Source organism: Varanus komodoensis, unplaced genomic scaffold, assembly GCF_004798865.1.
Source record: "Varanus komodoensis strain SLA01 unplaced genomic scaffold, ASM479886v1 scaffold1, whole genome shotgun sequence".
In the NCBI taxonomy this organism is placed as follows: domain Eukaryota; kingdom Metazoa; phylum Chordata; class Lepidosauria; order Squamata; family Varanidae; genus Varanus; species Varanus komodoensis.
Window position 1 is genome coordinate 35,971,583 of NW_025335268.1, and position 22,752 is coordinate 35,994,334.

Consider the following 22,752-nt stretch of genomic DNA (forward strand, 5'->3'; position numbering starts at 1 on the left):
TCTACAAGGCACCATATCTCTGACAAGTCAGCTTTTGAGACTCATCTGTATGCCAAAATTTGCTCCAGAAGTAATGAGAGGTTGCTATGTAGACAAGTCCTGAGGAAATTGGGAATAGTTAGAAATAATCTTTTCCTTTAAAGCTGTTTCCTTATGTTTGGCTTCTTAGTGCAGCTGGCAAATAAAAATGAGTGACATCCACTACATCCCCTCCTACTCCTCTTGGCAACTCTTGGCAGCAGATTTTGGGGCTACATGGAAGACTACACAGGGGAAGGGGCATTATACCCATTGACTGCACAAAAACATATTCGTACCACAAAGAGAAAATAATTTTTGCATGTCACTCATAATATGCTCTGGAATCTTACATCTAAAAAGCTTTGAGAAGAAGCCACAAAACTAAGGCTATCAAGTAATGACTAAGATCACATAGGGAGAAAGGCATGAATGAGAAAGCCTAGACTAAAAAGGGTTTTCCCCCACTAAAAACAGTTCTCTGTATTACCATAAATGACATGCTATGTTTAATTTTACAGTGCTCCAGGACCAATCATCAAATATTCTCATAACTACACAACATTAATATTTTAATACAAAATACTCCCTCGTAACTGTGGCTTGATAAATACTAAATGGGAAAATTCACTTTTAAGACTAGGCAGGGAAGGCAGACGCTGAAGTGATTGTTTTGTCAAAGTAAAGCTGGTGGCTGCTGGCTTTAAAAAAAAGTTCAAGAAGCTGCCAGAAATCCATACTTCAATAGTAGGAACGGACAGTGTTATCAACAAAATTTGAGGTCAAAGCTTATATAGCGCACATAATCTCTGTGTTTTGTGTTTTGAAAAATGCTCAATTGAATTATTTAACTGTGACTGTGGTGTCTACAGGGTTGCCTTGCACAGATGCTACAGTGCTGTGTGTTTGTGTATGGGCAAACTCTCCTTATGTGTCCTCTCTCCCCCTCTGTAGGTATGTGATTGGGAGAGGCATCCTGGGACCAAAGCCCAGGGTCCCATGCAGCAGAATCAGCAGGAGGGTTCTCAAAAGAGCAGGGCTTACTGCAGTTTGAATGTATTCTGCATGGTTCATTATATCATGGGGCATCCAAATGACACTGACATTCTTTAACCACCAGCCCTTGTTTTAGCTCCATTTTTTTCTTAAAGGAGACATTCTATTTAATTGGAAAGACATGGATTAGAAGCACATTTTCCCGAAGGTGTGGATGTTAACTAGTGTGTTATTCCCCAGCTTTAAATACATCAATATTTTGAAATCTGCTCTGTGCCTTGCTTTTGTCCATCTCCCATATTTTCATTTTTTACTCAGAATTTAGCAGCGTTTAGAAGGTGTGGATGAAGTCTGAATAATCGCATTGTATTAGTTAGACTGTGATCTGCTTTACTGTCCTCCAACTGGCCAGAATACTCTTCAATTTCTGCGTAGCACTGTTGTGCTGCTGCTAAACAGACTGTGTATGTCCTGCAGAGTTGGTCTCATTTCACTGGTGGATAAAGTGATTCCTGCAAATAGCTTGCAAAATGATTCAGGATCCTTTGGGATGAGAGGCGTGATAAAAATGTGTGAAATTATTATTACCATAAAAATGTGTGCTTATATGAAGCGAGGAAGGGGTAGGTAACTGTCTTATGTTAATGAAACGCCTGTTTCATCCTTATTACACGGGAGAAACTGTGGAAGAACAGTTTACCATGTGAAAATACAACACCCATGTTCCCACTGTACTACACCAGAGGTCAAGGAAGGATGTGGTAATATGAGGAGTAGGTGTTGATTGTTCAACTTAAAAGACGCTATGGGATGCAGGATGGTGGGTGAGATGACCTAAATCCATCTTTCACCATAGGAACTGCTCCTGCTTAATTTATCCAAGCTTCCAGAAAAAATATTTCTGTTAAGACAAAAGTATTAGTATGTGTGCCTATACTCAGTTCTGCTTTCCTGTTACCGATAGTTCTATCCACAACTTCACCCTGACCACAAGAGTTACTGGGATATCTACTATCTAATTCAAGAAGAGCCCCAGGGCAATGAATGATATTGTTGCACCACAACACAGTGGTAAAAGAGCAAGCTCAGGCAATGCAGAGGAGCTCCTACTCTATCATTGGAGGTGCACATAAAGAAAAGTCAAAAGGGGATTTTTAATTGGCCCAAGGAAGCCTTTTCCAACCTGGTGTGCTCCAGATGTGTTGGGCTTTAGCTCCCAGTATTTCTAGTTTCATCTGGAAGACACCCGGCCAAGGCAGGCTGGGTTAAGACTTACTTCTCATTGAAGTGATTAACTTCTATGCTGGCTGTGCCTGTTTAGACAGCACAGAGGGGCTAACATGATTAAAGGCTTTTGATCAGGCGAACTCCACCTGTAGTTTGAAGTGATGTAGTCCAGAACTGCAATATTTATCATTTTAGCCAAACAAGCTATCTGAAAATGTTCTGCGGAGTCAAATAAAACAAATTCCTTCTTTTTTAATCTTTGTATTAAGTTTGGTTGTTGAAATCAGTGCTAAGACCTTGTGTCAAAAAGCTCCTATTATTCTTCACACTATAGAAATAAATAGATTTGTACTTATGCAAATAGTTAGCATAATACTTTGGAAGAGCTTTCTGCTAGCTAAATGTGTTTTTCCCCTCAATGTACTGGTTAATTATGGGTATGCTTGATTTAACACTTAGTACCAGAATGCGAAAAACTGAAAAGTACTAAAATCTACAGGAAGTATATTGTATGCAAAAAGTATTTTAAGACTCAGATTCTGGAGGAACTTTACTGAAAACACTTCTTATTCATCTCGAGGGGCCAGTGCTATTTTAATATGATACAGGTACCCTAATAAAGGATACAGATTTTTCTGATGCATAAACCGAGCATTGGGTATAAGTGAGGCAGTCATATGATTTCAAGTTTCACTGGTTAGAAATGAGAATTAAGGAGGTTTAACTCTTGTCCACTGAAACCAGCATCACCTTAAAGTGCTTCATGTTGACTATCTTATGCCTTATATTTTTCCTGTATCACTCATTTAGTCAGTCTGAAACTAGCAGAACCATTAACATTCCTCCAAAGAATGGAAATGGTTTCCTGAAGGTGTTAAGAATTCTGTATGAGAATTCCCGACATTCATTATAAAACTAGAAGGGCCACTGCTCCCCTAAGAATCTGCACAACAGATTCTTATGGGAGTTTCTCTGGATAACCTTGCTTTATTATTATTATTATTATTATTATTATTATTATTATTATTATTATTATTATTATAACATTTCTATGCCGCCCCTTGCCGAAACCTCGGGGCGGCTTATTAAAAGATTTTTTTTTCTATTCACTTCTATTTCCCAATTGTATTATATCACTAAAGAGTAGTTACTATGCTTGAGTTTTTGCCTTTGGTTATTGATAGTTACTTTCCTTATAAATACTTAATTGATCATTAACCCCTCTCTTCATGTAGTATCTCTAACTGATTATTTTAGTAAAAGTTAGATAAATCACTCTCAGGGTTTGTGATCTGTGAGTGTTCAGCAGGGACCTGACTCATGTAAAGAATGGACACCATCTTTTCTATTTTATAAAAGAACTAAGCAGAGATACTACATGTAAACATAAAACTTATTATTTATTTTATTTATTAAAACATTTTTATGCCACCCCATTCGCCGAAGCCTCTTGAGATGGAGATATTAAGAATTATGAGGTCATGCGTATGTGCTGCATAAGTTTTTGTGAATACTGAGAATTACCCACTCCTTCTGAAACCCAAGTTCCACCATTCCCAACCCTCTGGAATACACTGTGCATGGGAGACTGCCAGGAAAGACAAGGAATCAGTAACAATTTCTTCCTCCGCATCCAGCCACTGGAAAAGATTTGCTGAATCAAAAGCTTCCCAGTGACAGAAGGATCCCTTCTACTCAGGGGAGGGTTCCATATGAGAGATACATAGATATATCTATAACATGTCTAGTTTGGCCCTAGGAGCATTTGTTGTGACTCTACTCTTGCAGTCCTACCAACTATAGCAAACTTAATTAAAAAGCCACACTTTTGTCCTCCTTTTTATTTAAGTAAAGGGATTCCTCTTAGTGATATAACAAATGGCTTTAAATTGCTTAATCAATTGATTCAAACAGGCATAACTTTGTTATATAATTAAGTGGTTCCAGAGGAAAAATAAAAGCTCTACACTGTTTTTACTTGATGCTGCAATTGTTACATGATACCTTTCTGAGTCATTCCATCCTATATGTAAGAAAAGAAGGAGGGTGTTTCTTAAGATGCTGCTTGCCTTCCCTGGGTTTTTTATGGTATTAAAAAATATTTTTTAACAAACTGACCCCTGATTAATCCTGTCTAATCAGTTAAAAGGTTTTCAATTGATTAATCAGTCAATGTTACTGTTCCAAGTCATACCTTAGGCATGTCTAGCTCTGGGTAAAAAGATAATTTACAGCACAGTCCTCTTATGCCTACTCAGAAGTAACATCCACTGATGAACTTACTTCCAGATAAGTGCATATAAAATAGCAGTTTTAATTGTGTACAAATGACATTACTCCATTTGGCATTAGACAGGGAAGAATTTATGGCAAACAACATTTAAAATTTTGTGAACGGTGGTATTCTACTTCAGAGAGAGAGAGAGAGAGAGAGAGAGAGAGAGAGAGAGAGAGGCAGAGGCAGAGGCAGAGGCAGAGGCAGAGGCAGAGGCAGAGGCAGAGGCACAGGCTAAGAATGTCTTTAAACGTATGTGTAGATAAGCTTTAAGGTTCACAGAAGGGATATCCTAAGTATACTGTTTTCCTTACAACCACATTTCATTACATGTTCAACATTTTCTCAGTGTCTACTTACTCATTCTGTAGCAGCTGAAGTATAACTCCATAGTTTTTCTCATTCCCCAGCTTCTGTAATTTATCACCTGCTTCTGATATATACTGGCACACATTCAAATAACTAGTAGCATAGTATATTACTTCTTTATTGCATTAACAGGAATTAATAGATGGTATTGCTGTTTTTTCTTGCACACGTCAGCACACACATAGTCACAGAGAGCAAAGTGCTATCACTTCTGTATTTGAAATGGTAGTTTCATTTCATTTTGAGTACTGCACATCTTTCATTCTTAGCTGGTAGACTGACAAAGCCAAAGCAACCTGGATAAAAATGAAAGGATTTCAACAACTGTGAAATACGGCATGACATAACGGCCAACATAAAGCCATCATTCTCAATGTTTACATTGGTACTGATTCTTAACAGCATGACGCTAGCTCAATATAAAGCTATGCTTTTTCTAAAACAGCCCAGGTACAAGGAGAGCCTTGTAACAACCAATCATGTTCAAGGCCTATAAAGAATTACACTACCAATCCAAACTGACATGTGCATTAACGCTCACCTATGGGCACCTTAAATTTTATTCAGAGCCAGGGATTTACCCATCCCAAGAATCACAACCCCACAATTGCGTGTACATACATCATTCCAGCAGAAAATGGATGTTACAGTCCTAGAGTTCTGAATATAGCCAATTGTTTTGCAATTAACCCAAAATGACATCTGAAGAGGAAATTTAAATAAGGAAATTCACATCGCGCAGTGTAAATCAATATGATGAAAAAGCACACATTGACAATGCCTAACAATTTGGCTGCTCGTACAACAGCTTGTTTCTTTGAAGTTATTTATGTCTCTGTAGAGTTGCAGCAAAGGCTGAGATATGCAAAGCCATAGTACTTACAGGAGAACTGACAAGCTGCCAAGATATTAGGAAAACAGTGATGTGAAGAGGATTGCTTGATGTCCACGGTAGCCCTGGAGAATAAAGGAACTGACTGTGGCTTCATCACGGATGTATCATGTCCAGTGATAAAATAAGATGTATAGCTTAATACATGTTTGCAATTCTGCAACCCCATTGAATATGAAGTATTTTATACTGACTACCAATCTATTCCTCTTGGACTAGTAGTAGCTCACTGTGGTTTTTGATCAGGAATATTGAGCCCCAGGCCTATGGGCCAAGTCTTGGGGGGGTCACACTCTGCCTCCCCAGTGTTTTTCAGAGGAACATGTCCCCTTCTACTGGCCCTACACTTTTCCTGGATGGCATCCTGGCTTTTGCACAGTTTTGTTTCTGTTTGTAAAGGTTAAAATAAGGACCGGCCTTTCCATGAGGCATGGTGAATGCCTTGCCTCAGGATGTGGAATGGGGGGAGTGGTGAGCTGGCGCTCTCCCTTCCTCCACCAAGAAGGGTCTTGGCAATAGGTGCTCTAGGGAATGCTGCCAGCTGCTCCTCTGAGGTGGGAAAAGAGGCCTGCCCTCTGCAGAAGCACCCAGCAGGTGCTGAGACGCATTTTAGAGCTGCCCACTCTCTGGCCTAACCTGAGATCCTCTTGGTGTGATCCAGAAACTGGGAAAGGCTGTCCAAGGCTGGAAAAAGCAGCCCCTATGGCTCTTTACAGGCCCAGCCAGGTTTATGGCTAATATAGGTAGGATTTCCCAGGAGACTGCTTCTACACTCACTTCTGCCTTGGTCCCACCCACTGCTTGAGAGCTTTTCCAAAACTGAATTCAGCCCTGGTGCAACCCCACTGTTTGTTTGTTTGTTTTTTCGATTTATATCCTGCCTTTTTCCTACAAAGGGCTCAAGGCAGCTTACATCATTTTTATTCTTTTATTTATTTTCCGATTTATATCCTGCCTTTTTCCTACAAAGGGTTCAAGGCAGCTTACATCTCCTCCCCCATCTTATCCCCACAACAACAACCCTGTGAGGTAGGTTGGACTGAGAGTCTGTGACTGGCCCAGAGTAACCCAGTTGGCTCCATGGCTGAGCGGGGACTTGAACCCAGATCCTCTGAGTCCCAGTCCCGCGCTCTTAACCACTGCACCACACTGGCTCTCACTGTCTTGGACAAGGGGTTGGAAAGCTTCTTCAGACAAAAAGCTGAGCTCACTCTTGTCCACATTCCAGTGCATGTGGGTGCAGAGAAAGACAGAGAAGGAGGGGCTGAGAAAAATGCTGAGAAACCACCAAATGATGGCTGGCTGGAGGAAAGGCAAGGCCTCTAGAGGGGACTGGGAACATCTGATCTGATCTGCTCCAAATCCACTTTCTGTCACCCTTCAAAGCTGGAGTTGCCTCTGCCTGAACTTGCAAAGGCATCACTGAACATATATTCTGTTCCTGAGCAATGACCACTCCCTGCAAAGCATATATTCTATCACTTATTTCTTCATTTTAATTATTCTTATTACATGTATATCCTGCTCTTTTTCCTACAAGGGAACCAAGGCAGCTTATGTAATCCTACTCCTTTCCATTTATCCTCACAACAACCCTGTGAGGTAGGTTAGGCTGAGTGTCAGTTACTGACCTAAGAAGCTTCACAGCTATATGGGGGACTACAAATACAACCCAGTTCTCCTAGTTTAACCCAGGCTTCCTGGGTTCTAGTATAACAGCATAACCATAATATTACTTCCTCCTTTTCAGGAGATTTTCACATTAGAGTGAATGGGACAGGAAAGGGGGAAGACTCCTTTCCATCTTCTTGCCTTTCCCCCTCCATCACGGTGGTTAGGTCTTCAGTTCTAATGTGAAAGGGCTAAGATACCAAATATCTTAACAGATAGAACAATGTTACCAATAACCTGAGTTCAAGGAATGTTACAGTTACCTTACAAGACCAGTCCTTTCACAGTGTGCTTGTAGGTGCTGTCTAAGACAAACTGTGAACAGTAAATTAAAACTCAGTTCATTCTGAGAGGGAGTTTAAGAACACCAGTGATGGACAGTGCAGATAAATATCTATAAGACAGACAATTATAGACAATTGGAAATCAGCAACTGTATCCCCTGTAAAGGAAAGCCTTTTCAAAGTTCTTGGAATTGCATGTACGGATAAACAGAAAAACCAGGCTCATCAGGACTGTTGTGGAAATAAGAAATGAAATGAATATTATGTTAGCATTAGAAAGTGAACAGGCATATCCTGTACAAGGCAACATAACAGGATGGAAGTTTTACTTGCAGCATTCAAACTATTGACCAGAATGCACAAGCATGGATAAAGGTAAGAAACATTTGTTAAGGTCACTGGTTTAAATTGCGCATGACGCTTTGTTTCTGTTCTACACAAATATAGGCTACATGGACTTTCTGAAATAATTGGCTGTGAATGATCTTACCTGCATTGCTCCTACTTATGACTCAAGGAGCTCCAGGCTGTTCAAGGTAAAAAGAGCAGAAAACTAGGTAAGACATTTAATTGTCAGATCATGTAGAAGAAACAGTTTCATGTGAAGGTAACTGTCCATTGCTAAAGAAATATATATAATAACTCACAGTCTTTTTTAGTTTAGAATCATTGTAAGTCACAATGGCAAGAAATAAATGCTACCCTGTGAAAAGCCAAATACTATCACATCTGAAGGGTCAAACCTGTATCAGGAGAACTATCTAGCTCAGTATTAGATTAATGGAAAAATAAAAATATTTGAAAAAATTATTTCACTAGTGTATTCCATCTATTAAACAGGTATTTCTTTTTCTGGCCTATCTTCTAAAAATTGAATAACCAAAACAGGACATAACATTTTCCTAAAAGGTAAATATGCTAATTTATATGTTTAAATACACATTTAGAAAGCATTACTACACTTTAAATATGATGAAGATGGATTATTATACTGTAATTAATATACATATTATGATGACGGCATTACATTTATATCCTGCCATTCTTCATCCAGCAAGAAACCCAAGGTGGCTTACAACGTTCTCCACCTCTCCTTTTTATCCTCATCACAACAACCCTGAGAGGTAGGTTAGGATGAGTGTCTGTGACTGTCCAAAGTCATTCAGTAAGCTTCAATGCTAGGTGGAGCCTAGGATCTAGGTTAATCCTAATCCACACTCTTAACCATTATACCACACTGGCTCTCAAAATGCAAATTAAAAATAGAACACGTTTCAGCCTAGGAAGGTGTGACCAGGGATTGTTTCTGCTCTGATGCTATTGATGGGCAGCTGCAAAGATCCTAATCTTCTTTCATATGATCCTTTATTTTTGGACTAGCTAGGTGTTTGACTAGAGAACCCCTCCAATTAAGAGATCTTTTCCTTTGACAGCCCTTCAACTAAAAGGACTGTCCTGTTGTAAAATTTACAAGCAGGGAGAATTCCAGGCACAAAACTACACTTTCATGTAAAGCCATAGTAATTAACTGGGTTCATCCACTAAAAATTCTGTACAATGATGTACCTGATGGCATAATAGTAGTAATGTTAAAAAGTCTAACATAAGTGAAAGGTTAAATGCTATGAACTCAGGGAATATGGGTAGGTTCAGTCTACTCTTTAAAACAACTAAGTAAGCTTTGCCCTGCTCTCCTGGGCTGCACCTGTTACCAGTCTAGCAGCTGTATTTTGAACTAACTGCAATTTCTTAAGAGGCTCAAAAAGCTGTATGACTTACAGCATTTACAATAGCCCGATTTAAAATATGACAATTGTACCTTGGGTTTATTTACCTGGAAATAAATCCCATCAAATTCAATGGAACTGAATTTGATGTTTAAGAGTGTTAAAACTGGAAATACTGGTTGTAGATATATGAACCCCCTTAATGGAGAAAGTCTGGTCTACAGGAATGGAAGTCCTAATAATAGGCTTCCATTAGAGAACTGCAATGAGGACAGTTCTCTCTGTTGGTGGCACAAGTTAACTGTTTGGGAATATTGGTATGGAATCCAGCCTGACCTTCCAACAGTTGATTAGCACTGTCAAAACTAGTAATTTGCTAGAAGGGTAGGTGTGAGCACCTCTGTGTGCACAGATCGTGCAAACAGATTGAAGCATCTTCATCCAGATCTCCTTTTATGATTAAATGTGTTATTAAAATGGATAACATTTAAAATATTTAAAATTTAAGTAAAATGTAATATTAATAGTAATACTCAACTTTAACTGATTGCTCAGACAAATCACAGATTAAAGCTGCAATCCTGTATCCACTTCCTTTGAGCACGTATGTATAGGATTACAGTATAAAAACATATCAGATAATCAGTAAAATGCTTAGTCCGGAGTTGTACAACAGACTCCTTTGGGATTCCAAAAGTACTTCTAATAAACAAAGGAAAAACATTTACTGGCATACAATATAAGCCTTGAAGGATACGCAGTGGAATTTGATTTATAGATGTTGGAAGATCTTTCGTCAAGTTAACAAGTAGCCTTATTGAAGTTTTCTTAATCGATGAATATTTCTGTGTGAAATTGTAACTGGCTAATCGCTTAAACCAGTTAGAAGGCAGACAGCTAATCGGCTAAAATCTTTGCATCGCTTAGCGGCTCTTCTGTCTGCTCCAATCCGACAAACAGAGATACACGCGCCCCCTGCTTCAGCAACTTTTGGCAGGCTGCTTCTTATTTGAGAGGAGGATCCGAAAGGACACAGCGGTTAGATAATTTTCCTCGACCAGACTGAGTGCACCCCCAACAAAACCTGGAAATTGCTGGAAGATTGGCTTAGGGGCGAAGGTTCGCTCCTCCTTGGAACATGATGCGAATTTGCACTATTTCACTGATCTTGGTGTCTCTGGTGGAGGGATTATTTAAAAAAAAAAGATTTCAGCCATGGCTAAACTAAGAATTAATCTCAATGTCCAACCTTTAATGTCAGAGAGAGGACGAGAACTACTGCAATCCTTCCTCCTCTTCTTCTACCCAGGGAGAGTAAAGCCCTCCATTCCTGCTTGCGTTCTGCGTGCCAAAAATATCCAGTCCGGGTTTTACACGCAGCCGGACTGTTCCGCTAGTTCAATCTATTTTTCTACTGCAGCCCTGAGAGTGACTGAGGCAGAATCACACGCAGTCACAGGATCAGTGGATCCTTGCACCATTAACTTGCATGCGCCAGACTTTTTAGACCAGCTGAAGGATTCCTTGCCCAACTACTTTCCATCCTCCACAGTTCAAAGTGAGCCTGCTTGCAAAGAGCGTGCGCCTCAAAGGCCTGTTTTTCTTTGCAACCTAAAAGGGGCCACTTCGGGGAAGCTGGGAGGCAGGGACTATTTTCTCTCACTGTGTCCTCTCCTAGGCTGCTGTAATGAACAACATTCCTAGGTTGAAGCCTTCCCCGCTTTGTGCCTATTAGCTGTTCCCGTTCCCTCCCCCTGCTGCTTTTTTTCCACCCTAATAAAGATCATACAGGAAATAACCATTTCAGACCACTTGCAAAGTGACTAGGACTTGTAAGTTAAGTGTTTAAGCCCCAAAGATCTGCAAGGACGAATGTTTTGGACAGTTCACATAATTGTTTCTCCTGCAAAGTGCCAGCAGAGGCGGGGGAGGGGAGCTGCTTGCAATTGCTCCACATACATCAATAGTTGTCAGGAAAATCAAACTGACGTCATCCCCGGGTAAAAAGAGCTGTCTCTTTTGTTCTCCTCTCCCCCCTCGCCCGCCCCGCACTGTGTATCAATATAATATAAAAATCCGCCTCCCGTGTATGCCACATTAATTGCAATGCAAAGGAAAGCCTTCTACGAAAGCATTGCCTGGGCTGTGCTACATTTTAATGAATGCAAGCCAGCCTTTTGATCTTTCCGAGTCTGTTGGGTTCAGTTGCGCCGGAAGGTTAGTTGCATATCCTGGGCTGATCTGAAATTCGATCCGCAGAGGGGGCAAAGCAAAAGCATTTTAATGGGAATCAATAGAGGATCAGAGGGTCTTGGAAGGAAATACGTGTTGATTAGAAACGTTATGCGAGGTTGTTGTTTTTCTCTCACTTTAATTTACACGACTTTTAAAAAAATTAGCCACAAGCAGCCGGATGATAAATAAGCCAAGAGAGACAAAAACGGAGAAAGCTCTCTCTCTCTCTCTCTCTCTCTCTCTCTCTCTCTCTCTCTCTCTGTGTGTGTGTGTGTGTGTGTGTGTGTGTGTGTGTGTGTGTGTGTGTGTGTGTGTGTGTGTGTGTGTGTGTGTGTGTGTGTGTGTGGCGGGGGGAAGACTCCGACTTCCTAGTTCTCGTCGTGGTTTGGTTCCAGATAGAAAAAGCAGCCAAGAGCAGGAGGTGTGCTACGCTTCCAGCCAGAGCGCACATTTAAAGCTGCATGCCCGGAAAGGGATCTCGCATACTTAACTGCAAATGGATCACAATAAATTAATCTGTTTACTCCCATTATCAAACACAACACGCTAGTGACTTTCATTCCCCTCCCATTCCCATCGGCGCTGTATTCACCGAAAGACATTACTGTGAGTTTGCATTCCTCTGAGGTTTTACTTTTCGGGGAGAAAAAAACGCTTTGGAACGAGCTGCGGAGAGGCGAGAGGAAATGCTTAACTTGCTTGAAAAGAGAACGAATATGATTTATGGCGCATTTTAAAAATCCCCTCGAATCTTCTTTTTAAAACAAAAGCTCTCACTCAGCCACGACACACACGGAGAGACTTAATTAGCATAAACATGGGCCCTCCTTTTCTTTTCCTATTAGTTTAAGCGCACGTTACCGCGCGCGTGTGCATTAATAGGGAGGAAGAATGGTGACCAAGTACTAAGAGATTCAACATCGGGAGTCACAGGGAGAAAGCATTATTGTTACGTTTAATCTAAGGGGATAGTTTTTCTCTCGAAATGAACCACATGAAGAATCACCAGGATTAAATTTGTCGATTCGTATAATAACAGGCATTAAGGAACAAGAAATCAGATTAAAACGAAATTTACAGGCTCAATAAAACAATACCTTTATTAGAGGCAATTTACATTCACAACGTTGTATGCACATTTCAGAGTTACTCAGAACTCTTCCTCAGTTTGGGATGTTGAACAAACAAACGATTCCTTCAGAGAAGCTAAAATATTAACCCCTTGTATGAATGTATTTCTATGAAAACTACAATTAGACCATGTTCGTGCTTAATTGAGAGTAAGCCCTGCTGCGTTCAATGGTCTTTGGTGATTTGAAGAATTGCTGCTGTTAGTTGAAATAACACAGTTGCCATGTGTTAAGGTCTCTAGAGTTGCAGTGATAGGCTGGGTCAGGACAATAAATGGGGGTATTTTTCTTGAAATTCCTGCCTTGCAGTGCCAACTAGCCTATATATCCTGCTTCTACTCAGAAGTGAGCCCATTTTTTCTTTGACTGATGTACTACCCAACAGACTAATGCCCTTGGGGAGGTTAAATGGGACTTACTATCTGGTTTACAGCCTGAAGCAGTTAATGGAACTGGTTCGTGGTTCACCAGCCATGGTTTCTTAGCATGGTTGCATTCAGACAACATAACCCACATTTCAGTAACAGCTCAATGACAACTCCAATGCAACCCATACTCAGCCCCTAAGAGTGAGGCATTGTGTTGTCTGAACCTGGTCACTCTGAGGGATTCATTATAAATGGATAAACAGAAGCCTTGAAGCAGTCGAAGAAAACATTGTTGCAGCCAAGCTGTTGATTTGGGGGGAAAAAAAAAAAAAAGCAAACCATCTACAATGTCAATAAAAGACAAATTAGATTTGGGTTACCTGGTGATTGGGTGGTGTAACATTCTCATCTTTAGGTACAGCTTTAGCTTTCACCTCCATTGCTCTGGTGCTTCATTCTTCAGAATTTCACAAATGTTATGAGTTTCCAATAATCGACTGTTTAGCATTTTCAGCATCCTTGGATGCAATGTTTCTAGACTTGGGGACTTGTCAATTCTTAAAAATCTGTAACAAACTAATTCACAGTGCTAAAAGTTTAAAAAATTGTATAGCTTGAAAGCTTCCATCAGGTGATGGATATATTGGATGTAACATGTCAAACATATTGATAACCCCATTGTAGGCACATTAAGAGCAGAACTGGTGTGGAGATATGACGCATGTTGATGTCCAGGTTGGGGATGCACTGCAAAAGGAGGGTCTCCCATGCCAGTTCCTCAGTGCTAATTATCTCTGCCTACACTCACTGCAGGTTAACTGCTGAGAAGAAAACATACAGGCAAATATGGTTCTCCCTTTGTTTTTCCATGTGCAATTAGTAGCTGCCTCCAGACAGATGTGGGTAGTTTGCATAGGAAAATCTGCACTAAGCTCTCTTCTTCTGTGCCAAAGCCCCAGCCCAAATCATCTTGACCATGACTGTGCTTAGTTCATCGAAAGGCACTGAGGATGTGTTCCTGTATCTCAGTCACAAAATCTACTTTGGCTCTGAGACCTACAGGACAGCAACAAGGTAGATTGGTGGATCTGGGCCAAGGAAGGGGAGGAAACACCAAATGGAAGTTTTTAAAAACTAAAGTTTTGTGGTGGCAAGAATGACTAGCAAATTGATAAATTGATCAATGAAAATATAAAATACTGTATATACCAGTGTATAAGGTGATTCACACACAAGGTGAGGTTGATACTTTGGGCTGCTTTTCTGGTGTTTGTCATATGTCAGGTAAATAAGACATGTTTTTATTTTTGCACTGATTTTTGCACTACTATTTCTGATTTTGTGTATATGCTGGTATATACAATAACAATGTGAAAAGAGCAAATTCAATATTAGAAAAGGCAGCAATGTAAAATTGCTGAGTAAATAAAATGGTTTTGCCTGGCACCAATGAGATTGCAATGTAGATGCCAGGTCAGCCTCATTAGGAACAAATATTGAATACATGGGCCACCCTTGCTGAAAAAACCCTTTTCTTGAATATTGCCCATCTGATTCAGGGAACACCTGGATGTTGCTGAAGCTCTTAATATATGGCAGGATTGTTACCTTCAGGTATTTTGACCCCAAGCTTTTTAGGACTTTGAGGGAAAAGCTCAGCACCTGGAATTGGGACTGGTAGTGAAATGGCAGTCAGTTAAGTTCTTTAAAATAGGCAAGATGTGCACAGTCTGGCTGCAACAGTCGCTTGCTGTTTTTGAACCAGCTAAAGCTCCTTCATGTATAATTCAGTGCAGCAGTTCAACAAGGAAGTTACCAGAATATGGATCACCCTGGCCAGACTCATTTATATCTATCCCATGCCAAACCAAGAGGAAACATGGGATAAGTGGCACAGTCCATACTTGCAATCGGGTTAAAAGCTCAGAAGATGGTCCAGTGAAAACCTGTGCCTGACCTCTTGCAAATCTACGCTCTGAAAAAATGGAATAAGAGGTGGATTTACTCATGGTACCCTTTTCTATGTTTCCACAAGTCATGGATCACTTGACTGAGCTGAAGCAAGATATTACTGTATTTTGTCATATTGTTACATTATTGTATCTTATTGCTGTATATTATGATGACGATGTGATACGCTTGTGAGACACACAGTGACAACAGTCAGGAAAAATGATTGTCCAAAATCACCCTTTCCAATATGAATGAATTCCTTCTTGCTAAGAGTCCCCTTGGAGAATCGTTCCCTCTACAGAAAGCTAGAAGTGAAGACAGACGCACATTATAAATGGAAGTGAGCTTGGCACACATTGGCTTCTGAGGCCTTCATATGCAAGGCAGAAAATGTGTCTTGCATCCCACTTAGAATGTCTGTCTGTCGCCACTGATTTGGCTCTTGGCTCTGTTTGCTGTCAGAATGCCAACTCTGTCCCACCCTTCGCTTCTGTAGTGAGAGGTGTGTTTGGTGGGGATGCGAAAAAAGGTCTTGTCTTTAGCTGCTTCCATGCTCTGGAGCATCCTGCAGAGGAAGGCGAGATTGGTTTCCTTACTGTCATTCTTCTGCCAGCAGGCAAATTTTGGTGCATCCAGACTTTTAGCATATAGGCAGGCCTGCTGCTGAAGGGGTTTTTTTTCCCTGGCTGGTGCTGTTTATTTCTTTGTTGTGTTTTAATTGTGTTTTTAATTTGTTTCTGTGCTATGTTTTAATTAAGATTTCTTTCTATTTGTTTTTATTGTTAGCTGCCATGAGTGCCACCCATTGGTAGAAATGAAGGGGAAAATGCTCTCCATTTGTAACACCCTGGCTCCTCAGCTGACCTGCTTGTGTTGTGGGTGGTGAATGCAGGACAGAATTGACCAAGAGGGCATGATTTGCCAGGGTATGAATAATTGGTTCACTGGATATAGCAAATACCTAGTCCTGGGAGATTTCCCTCTTTCCAGGTTTTGCTGTCAGAGACGTTATTACCTCTTGAATGAGGTGTTGATTTCTCCACCATGTTTTTACAGAAATATTTTTTTTTGGATGTGTGTGTATGTGTGTGCGCGCAATGCACCTGCTAGAGCAAAATCTACTACCAGGACTCATTAGCAAGAGGCGGGGGGCGAGGGGTGGGGGGGGGGGAATGTCAGGCTCCAGTCTTCACCATTGCAAAGGCTCCCTGAGGCTACTGCTGATAAGGTCATCCATTTCTGCATAAGCTCTCTCTGTACAGTAGCTGTTGTCATTGAAGCCACAGCACTGATGCCATCATCAGTGGCACTGATGCCATTGATGACATCAGTTTGTTCTACAAGCATTTGTGTAGCTGCCTCATTGACTGCTGCAAGGGAAACTGTGGTGCCAGCTTCAGCAGCAGGGAGTTCCTGGAATTCAGCCCATCACTAGGGCAGATGCCTGGAGCTGGCAATGCAGCCTGTTTGTGTCACTGGCCCACAATAGCCTCTGGGCAGCTGAGTAAAGGTTCTGCAAATTTGCAGGTGCAAGCAAATTAGTCATGTGTTTTGCAGATGTCTCTGACTTATCACAACTACAAATTTATGAACAAAATTCTTGTCTGCACTGGTGATAGTTACTGCAAATACACAAAGAATAGCACCAAAGAGTGACCCAGATGCAATCAATTGGTGGTGGGGCAGATCAATACATAAAACAGAGCAAGGTGTAATTGTATGAAGAAAGTTTTAGGGTATCATTTTTTTCATCCCCTTACCCCAGCATTGTGGACAATAATTTGCAGACCTAAAAATAAGTATATTACAGATATTATCCTGGACATAAACAACTGTTTTCTTCTTGGTGTCTATAAAAGATAAGATTTTTTTTTCATGAGGCAAGGTTCCTTCTTTCCTTAGCACTGAAGGATTCATAAAGATGTGTCTGTGAAATTTGGAAGATGCAAGGGCATGTGAAGCTTGATTGTATCTGGGCAAGATTAAATGACTGGAAGTCAGATGTTAGCTATTTTTGTGGAGACCATTCCATGGGACTTCTTTAAGGAAAGTTCATGGTAGACTGTGCCCATTTATCTGGATTCAAGTTCCGCTAATTTCAAAGAACTCACTGTCCAAGTAAATATCTGAGATGCACAGCATTTAAGTGTCCAGATACTGCAGTACACTGGCGTAAAAGAGCAGCTCATATTGTGAGACTACAGGCTTACATATGGGTGAAAAAGGACCCCTGTGGCAAGTTTTAACAGAAAATGTTTTTTTTATTTTTTATTGATTTATGTCTCAATTTCCATTAATCCTTTGTAGCCCAAGGACCTGCATATATTCATTCCGCTGACGGTTTTGAAAATGCCAGCCTTCTAAAGGTTAATTATATTTTTACATATTTGTTTGGCGTATCATTTGTTTTCCAAAATGGAATTATTCTAATAGTCTCTTCTGTATAAATTCTGTGTCATATTACTTCAGTGGGATCTGTATAGGAGATGATAGGGAAATACTTCATCTATACACATTACAGGTAAAGACGACTCTGTAGTAATGGATGTAGTGGATTAAAGAGTGTGAATGTGATGTTCATAAACCTCCTCACTGTTCCAAAATACAGCAGATAAGCATCTCTTTGGTCCTCCAGTGACCTCCCCGTTGAATCATAGACGGAATTCCGCATTATCTGCTGTGAGTGGTGGCCTTTCCCAGAGGCTGGTTATATTCATGCGTGTAGAGCTTTTGATTAGATCTGCTGTTTTGCCTATGGCAGTCTCTGCAAAACACCATTTCTCTATACATCATTTGAGCATTAGATTTGATAAGATTGCCACTCTTTATTATATAGCTTAAAACAGGGGCTCTCTTCTAAATAATCTTTACTCCTGTCTCAGCTCTGCTCTTGTCCTACAGGGAAGGGAGGAAGAAAGGGAAATGTAGAGAGGAAAGAAGGCCCTTTCACTCCCATAAAAGCCTCAAGGAACTGTTTTCATTTAGAAGGGCCTAAACAGATGTCCAGGCTATTGCATCTCATCTTGTCCCAGGTGAGAGAAAGATGCTAAGTATGCTTTCTCTCACCTAAATGAAAACAGTCTTGGTCCCAGAAGATGATCGGAGGGCTTCCTGGTCTCTGCTGGGATGCAGAGCCCCAGAGGAGCGTATCTTAGTAACACAGAGTTTTGGCAGAGAAATACACAAGAAGTCTAAGAAAAAAACACATCTGTACTGCACCTTTTTATTCATGTCTGGCACCATGGAACTGCATTTAGAACACACTAGGTGAGTCTTCCTGATCCTGGTACCCTGCAGCTGTATTAGATTGCAAGCTCCATCTTTTTTTTTCTTCTGCCTGGAGACTACAACATCTGTCTTCAGCCGTCTGTGGTGCTCTCACTGCAGCAAGGTTGAGTTCAGCCCAGCAGTTCCTTATTCCAGCTGTGCAGGAACTAAAATGTTTGTGCCCTAAATAGGAGCACCCTATTTTGAGATCCTTGGACGCTCCAAGAAATGTAGGGGGATGGGGGTCTCATGAACAGGGGAATGTATGAGTAGGTTTTCTTGTATGGACAGTTATTTGAGGCAGCCCTGTTGGCTAGTGGTCAGGAACGCTTAGGGTTTTAGTCCCAGACATCTGGAGGGCACCAAATTGAGGAAGTCTATTTAGAGGCATGCAGGTTGCAGACCATTAAAGTCTTCCAAGGTTAACATGTATCATGTTTTTACCTATTAAATTGTAAAGTCAGCTATCAACAGTGCAGTCGCCCCAAAACAAGTTCAGTGTTTCTTCCCATGTATATTTGCCAGATTGGTTAATAAACTAAACTAGGGTTTTTCAGAGTTCATGCTCCTTCATAGGAAATTAAGCTGAATTTTAAAAGAATGTCCTTATAGCCTACTTGTCTTTCATACACCAGGTGAGCAAAAAAATTATGCGAATCACCTTTAGTGTCACAACTTCCCTGTATTGCTGTTCTTCCAGTTGTATTGATAGAGCAGATTCCTGAGGCCACTTTCCTGCTTGATCATGAATTCAGTATTTGAATACACCCTGCCCTAAGACTAGATTGGTTCATTTATGAGGAGGGCAGGGAGGAAAAGAATTGACACATGAAAGTTGTAATAAAATCCCCCGTGTAACATGACCCCTGCCCTCAGTGCATAAAGGAGGTGGTGAAGGGCTAAATCATCAGCACATTTCAAAGTACTTCAGGATTTTAAAAATTTTACAAGCATGAAAGACCAGTCCCTATCATTGTGTTACACGGTCTGGTTGTTAAAAGTTAATATTGTTCTTTCTGTAGTGTGCTCTCTAAGTTGTTGTGGACTACAGTGCCTATCATTCCTGACCATCAGCCATGCTGGCTGGGCTTGATGGAAGTTGAAGTCAAAAGCATCTGGAGGACATCAGGTTGGGGAAGGCTAATCAATGAGACCACAGAATTACTGCATTTCATTCAATTTATCACTCAGTTAGCAATTCAGTGGGCAGGATGCCAGCTGAAAGAGCTCAGGCAGTTGCAAGTGTTCATAGCATGAAAAGTTGCTCTGCTAGTGGGAACTAACCTGTTTTAAAGTCCTCCCAGAAATGGGTGGTTAATTGGCTCTGCTTGGCACACAGGGAGCCTGACATCCCTTCTGGGGCCGCTGTTGCAACTTGGAAAAGGCAGGTGGTTCAGTTTGGTACTCCTGTTTTGGTCTCCCCAGAGGCCTTAAAGCTGGCAGCTGCCCTCAAAAGGAAGCCCCCAGTTTCTCCTTAGGCCCAGGTGACTGTGGCAGAGACAAGAGGAGCCAAAATAGGAGCTTCCTGGTGGGTGGTTTGGTTCCAACTACTTTGGCTCCATCTCCAATGAGCTAAATGGAACGTTCAGCATTCCCGCCCACCACGCAGCTGCCTTGTCCATTTACTGATGGCAAAAAAGGAGTAGATAAAATCAACCCTATTAAAGCCCTCAGTACAAGTGGATGACAGCCATGAGCAAGGTTGGAAGCCTGGCACCCTAAGTGCTGGGACACCCATGTGAGTGCAACAGAAGCTGTCATGCCGATATGTGGGAAGCAGGCAGGGTGATCCTCACAGGTACTCCTGATAGTGAGTAATGTCTGTGCATGTGTGCCCATCCACACATGCATAATCTCTGGCCTGTGGGAGATTGAAAAACATCAGATGAGACAAAGGCAGAGATAGATTTGGTAGAGAGCTGCAGCTTTGTGTATGTTTGTGTGTTTGTGACTCACTGGACAGGCAGGAGAGGGATGGAGCCCGGTCTGCATATAATAAACTTTCATCACTGGCATTTCTATTTGTAAAATGGTTGTTCTATAGCTTGAAGAGCAGGCCAGCCCAGGGGAATAATCATTTTTCTAATAGAACTTAACTGAACTCTTCTTCAGTTAAACAGGTGATGGAATCCAGCCATCCAAATAGCCACTTATTTGTGGTTTCCTCCTAGGCCACCTGTTCTCCCACGTCAGTTTTTGTTGCAGAACAGTTTCCTTCATTCTCCCTTCATACCTCAAGTTGCTTAGGCATTCTTCCTGCCCTTATAGAAGATGGTACCCTGCTTTAGAAAACCAGCCCTGAACAATGCTATCAACTACATTTAGGTGACACCTTCCGCCCCAAAGTCTACACATTCCTTTAATTATTCATTCTACAAACCTAAAGCTATAAATAAAAACTCTGTACCAATTATTGAGCATGTTTGCATTAAATCTCTCTGGTTTTAGTGTAAGATTAGGTGAGTGGCCTTGGAGAGGGAAGTGGTCAGGCCACCTATCAGGGGCTACATCTTCGCTAATCTGAAAGCAAGACACAAAACAGAATTTTCCTTTTATTTCTCTACAAACCGAGGCCCATTGTATTTCCATCCTTGGCTGTGTCAGCAGTGATAGCCCTTTTTTCCAGCATTGATTGTTGACTTCCCCTGACACCATATCACAACCCATTAGTGCTGAAAACTGACAAGCCCAGCTACAACAGCAAAATGGCAAGTTTAAAAGAAAAAGTACAAGGGACAGTCATTGAACAGTATTAGTAGAAAAAGTTGTTTTTAATCATTAACTCTTAATGATTAAAAAGGCCATTTATCTTTGCTTTTAATCTGAATATTAAGTGGTGCTTTTAAATATATGTACATACTACCAATTGAGTTTACAGTTTTATCTTTTTGCCCTCTTCAGAGCTTATGGTTTTGCTATATATCTTTAAAGATGGGTTTGGAAAAGATTTTGCTGATATTGTTATACTGCACTTTTTTGTCTTCATGTGCTTTATGAAACTCCAGATGTCTCAGAAGGCCTCTTTTTCCTTTAGTGCTTTTTGTTAACTTAGTGACTTTTTGTTGTTGCTCGTTTTTGCTTTTGTTTTTTATACCCATGGAGTTATATAGTGACTGTCTGTATTGTGGAAGTTACAATAATGGGAACAGCAAGCGTTCCTAGTGATTGCCCAAGGGAAGCTGGTGACAGCCTCCATAGTTCCAATAGACCTTATACATGCAGAGATACAGGGCTTCAGCAAGGGCAGGCAACTTGTCAAAATCTTAGAGCCAAGGCCCCTGCTTGATATTGCTTCAAGGGTTGCATGCATGCTTTGCTGTATGAAAGCCCAAGGGATGCTGAAAGCAAACAAATGGAGCCTATTAGCAAGCGACTGACTGTAGTTAGCTGCAAATAGTTAAGGGGCAAGAGCAGCAGCAGCAACAGAAAACTGTGCACTGCGTAGAGAAGTCTGAAACAAAAACACGATGTGGCCATTTGTAAACAAAGGTGGGGAAAGAAGCTTGGGTGTCCTTGAAATCATACTATCTGATGCAAATCCTTTAAACTGTAAATATCGTTTAAACTGTTTGGAGTAACTTAGTGGTTAGACAGAAGCATTCTGCACATGCTTCATGGCATGCTCTTCTTTTTTGTTACCTCACATAACCCAAACCGGATTCCTGATACTGACAGGCAAACCAGGAGATTGAGATTAGAGGATCACCTGCCTTAGTGCCACCTGGACTGGGGTATAAAATTAGCCGTAATTACAGCTACATGAGCATAGCTACTCTAATGTTAAATTGCATTTTTTTTCTCTTTTCTTTTTTGAGATTCAAATGCTTTGTTTTCAAGAGGGCAAATAAAAAGGCAACTTCATGAAAAAGCGAATCTCAAATTTCCAGTGATATAACCTTGGTACTGCAGAACTCTTGGTCACATTTGGTACTGTTTCACACAGTTCCAGAGCCAGGGTGCTACTGCAGAAAAGGCCCTTCTCTGAGTAGTCACTCTTTTGATTTCCTTCAAAGAGGGCTCTCAAAGGAGGACCTCAGACAAGAATCTTAGGGAATGGGCAGGTGTATACAGAAGGATGGCAAACAGCAGTATTTCCCAGCCGTATGCCCTTCAGCCATTGACCTTGCTGGCTGAGACATCTAATCCAACATTTCTGGACGTCCCCAGGTCAGCAAATCTCGTCTTAGATGAAACTTGCCTCAGTGCTGGGATGGACAACTTGTGGCTCACCAGAGTTTATCATACAGCCTCCATGATTCCTCACCATCGCCTGTGCTAGCTTGGGCTGATACGAGTTGTAGGCCAAAACATTTGGAGTGCCACCAGTTACCCATCCTAAC

General features: G+C 41.0%; 1 protein-coding gene across 1 annotated transcript in view; it reads right to left on the reverse strand.

Annotated features, from left to right (window-relative positions):
* ARID1B (AT-rich interaction domain 1B) overlaps window positions 1-10,430 on the reverse strand; it is a 496,963-nt gene extending 486,533 nt beyond the window's left edge. The window contains exons 1-3 of the mRNA XM_044422260.1: window positions 10,217-10,430; window positions 9,998-10,053; window positions 8,223-8,259 (exon numbers count right to left, since the gene is read on the reverse strand). Of these exons, the coding sequence (XP_044278195.1) occupies window positions 8,223-8,228 (6 nt within the window). The 5' untranslated portion in view covers window positions 8,229-8,259; window positions 9,998-10,053; window positions 10,217-10,430. The remainder of the gene's footprint in view (window positions 1-8,222; window positions 8,260-9,997; window positions 10,054-10,216) is intronic.
* Between the last annotated feature and the right edge of the window lie 12,322 nt (window positions 10,431-22,752).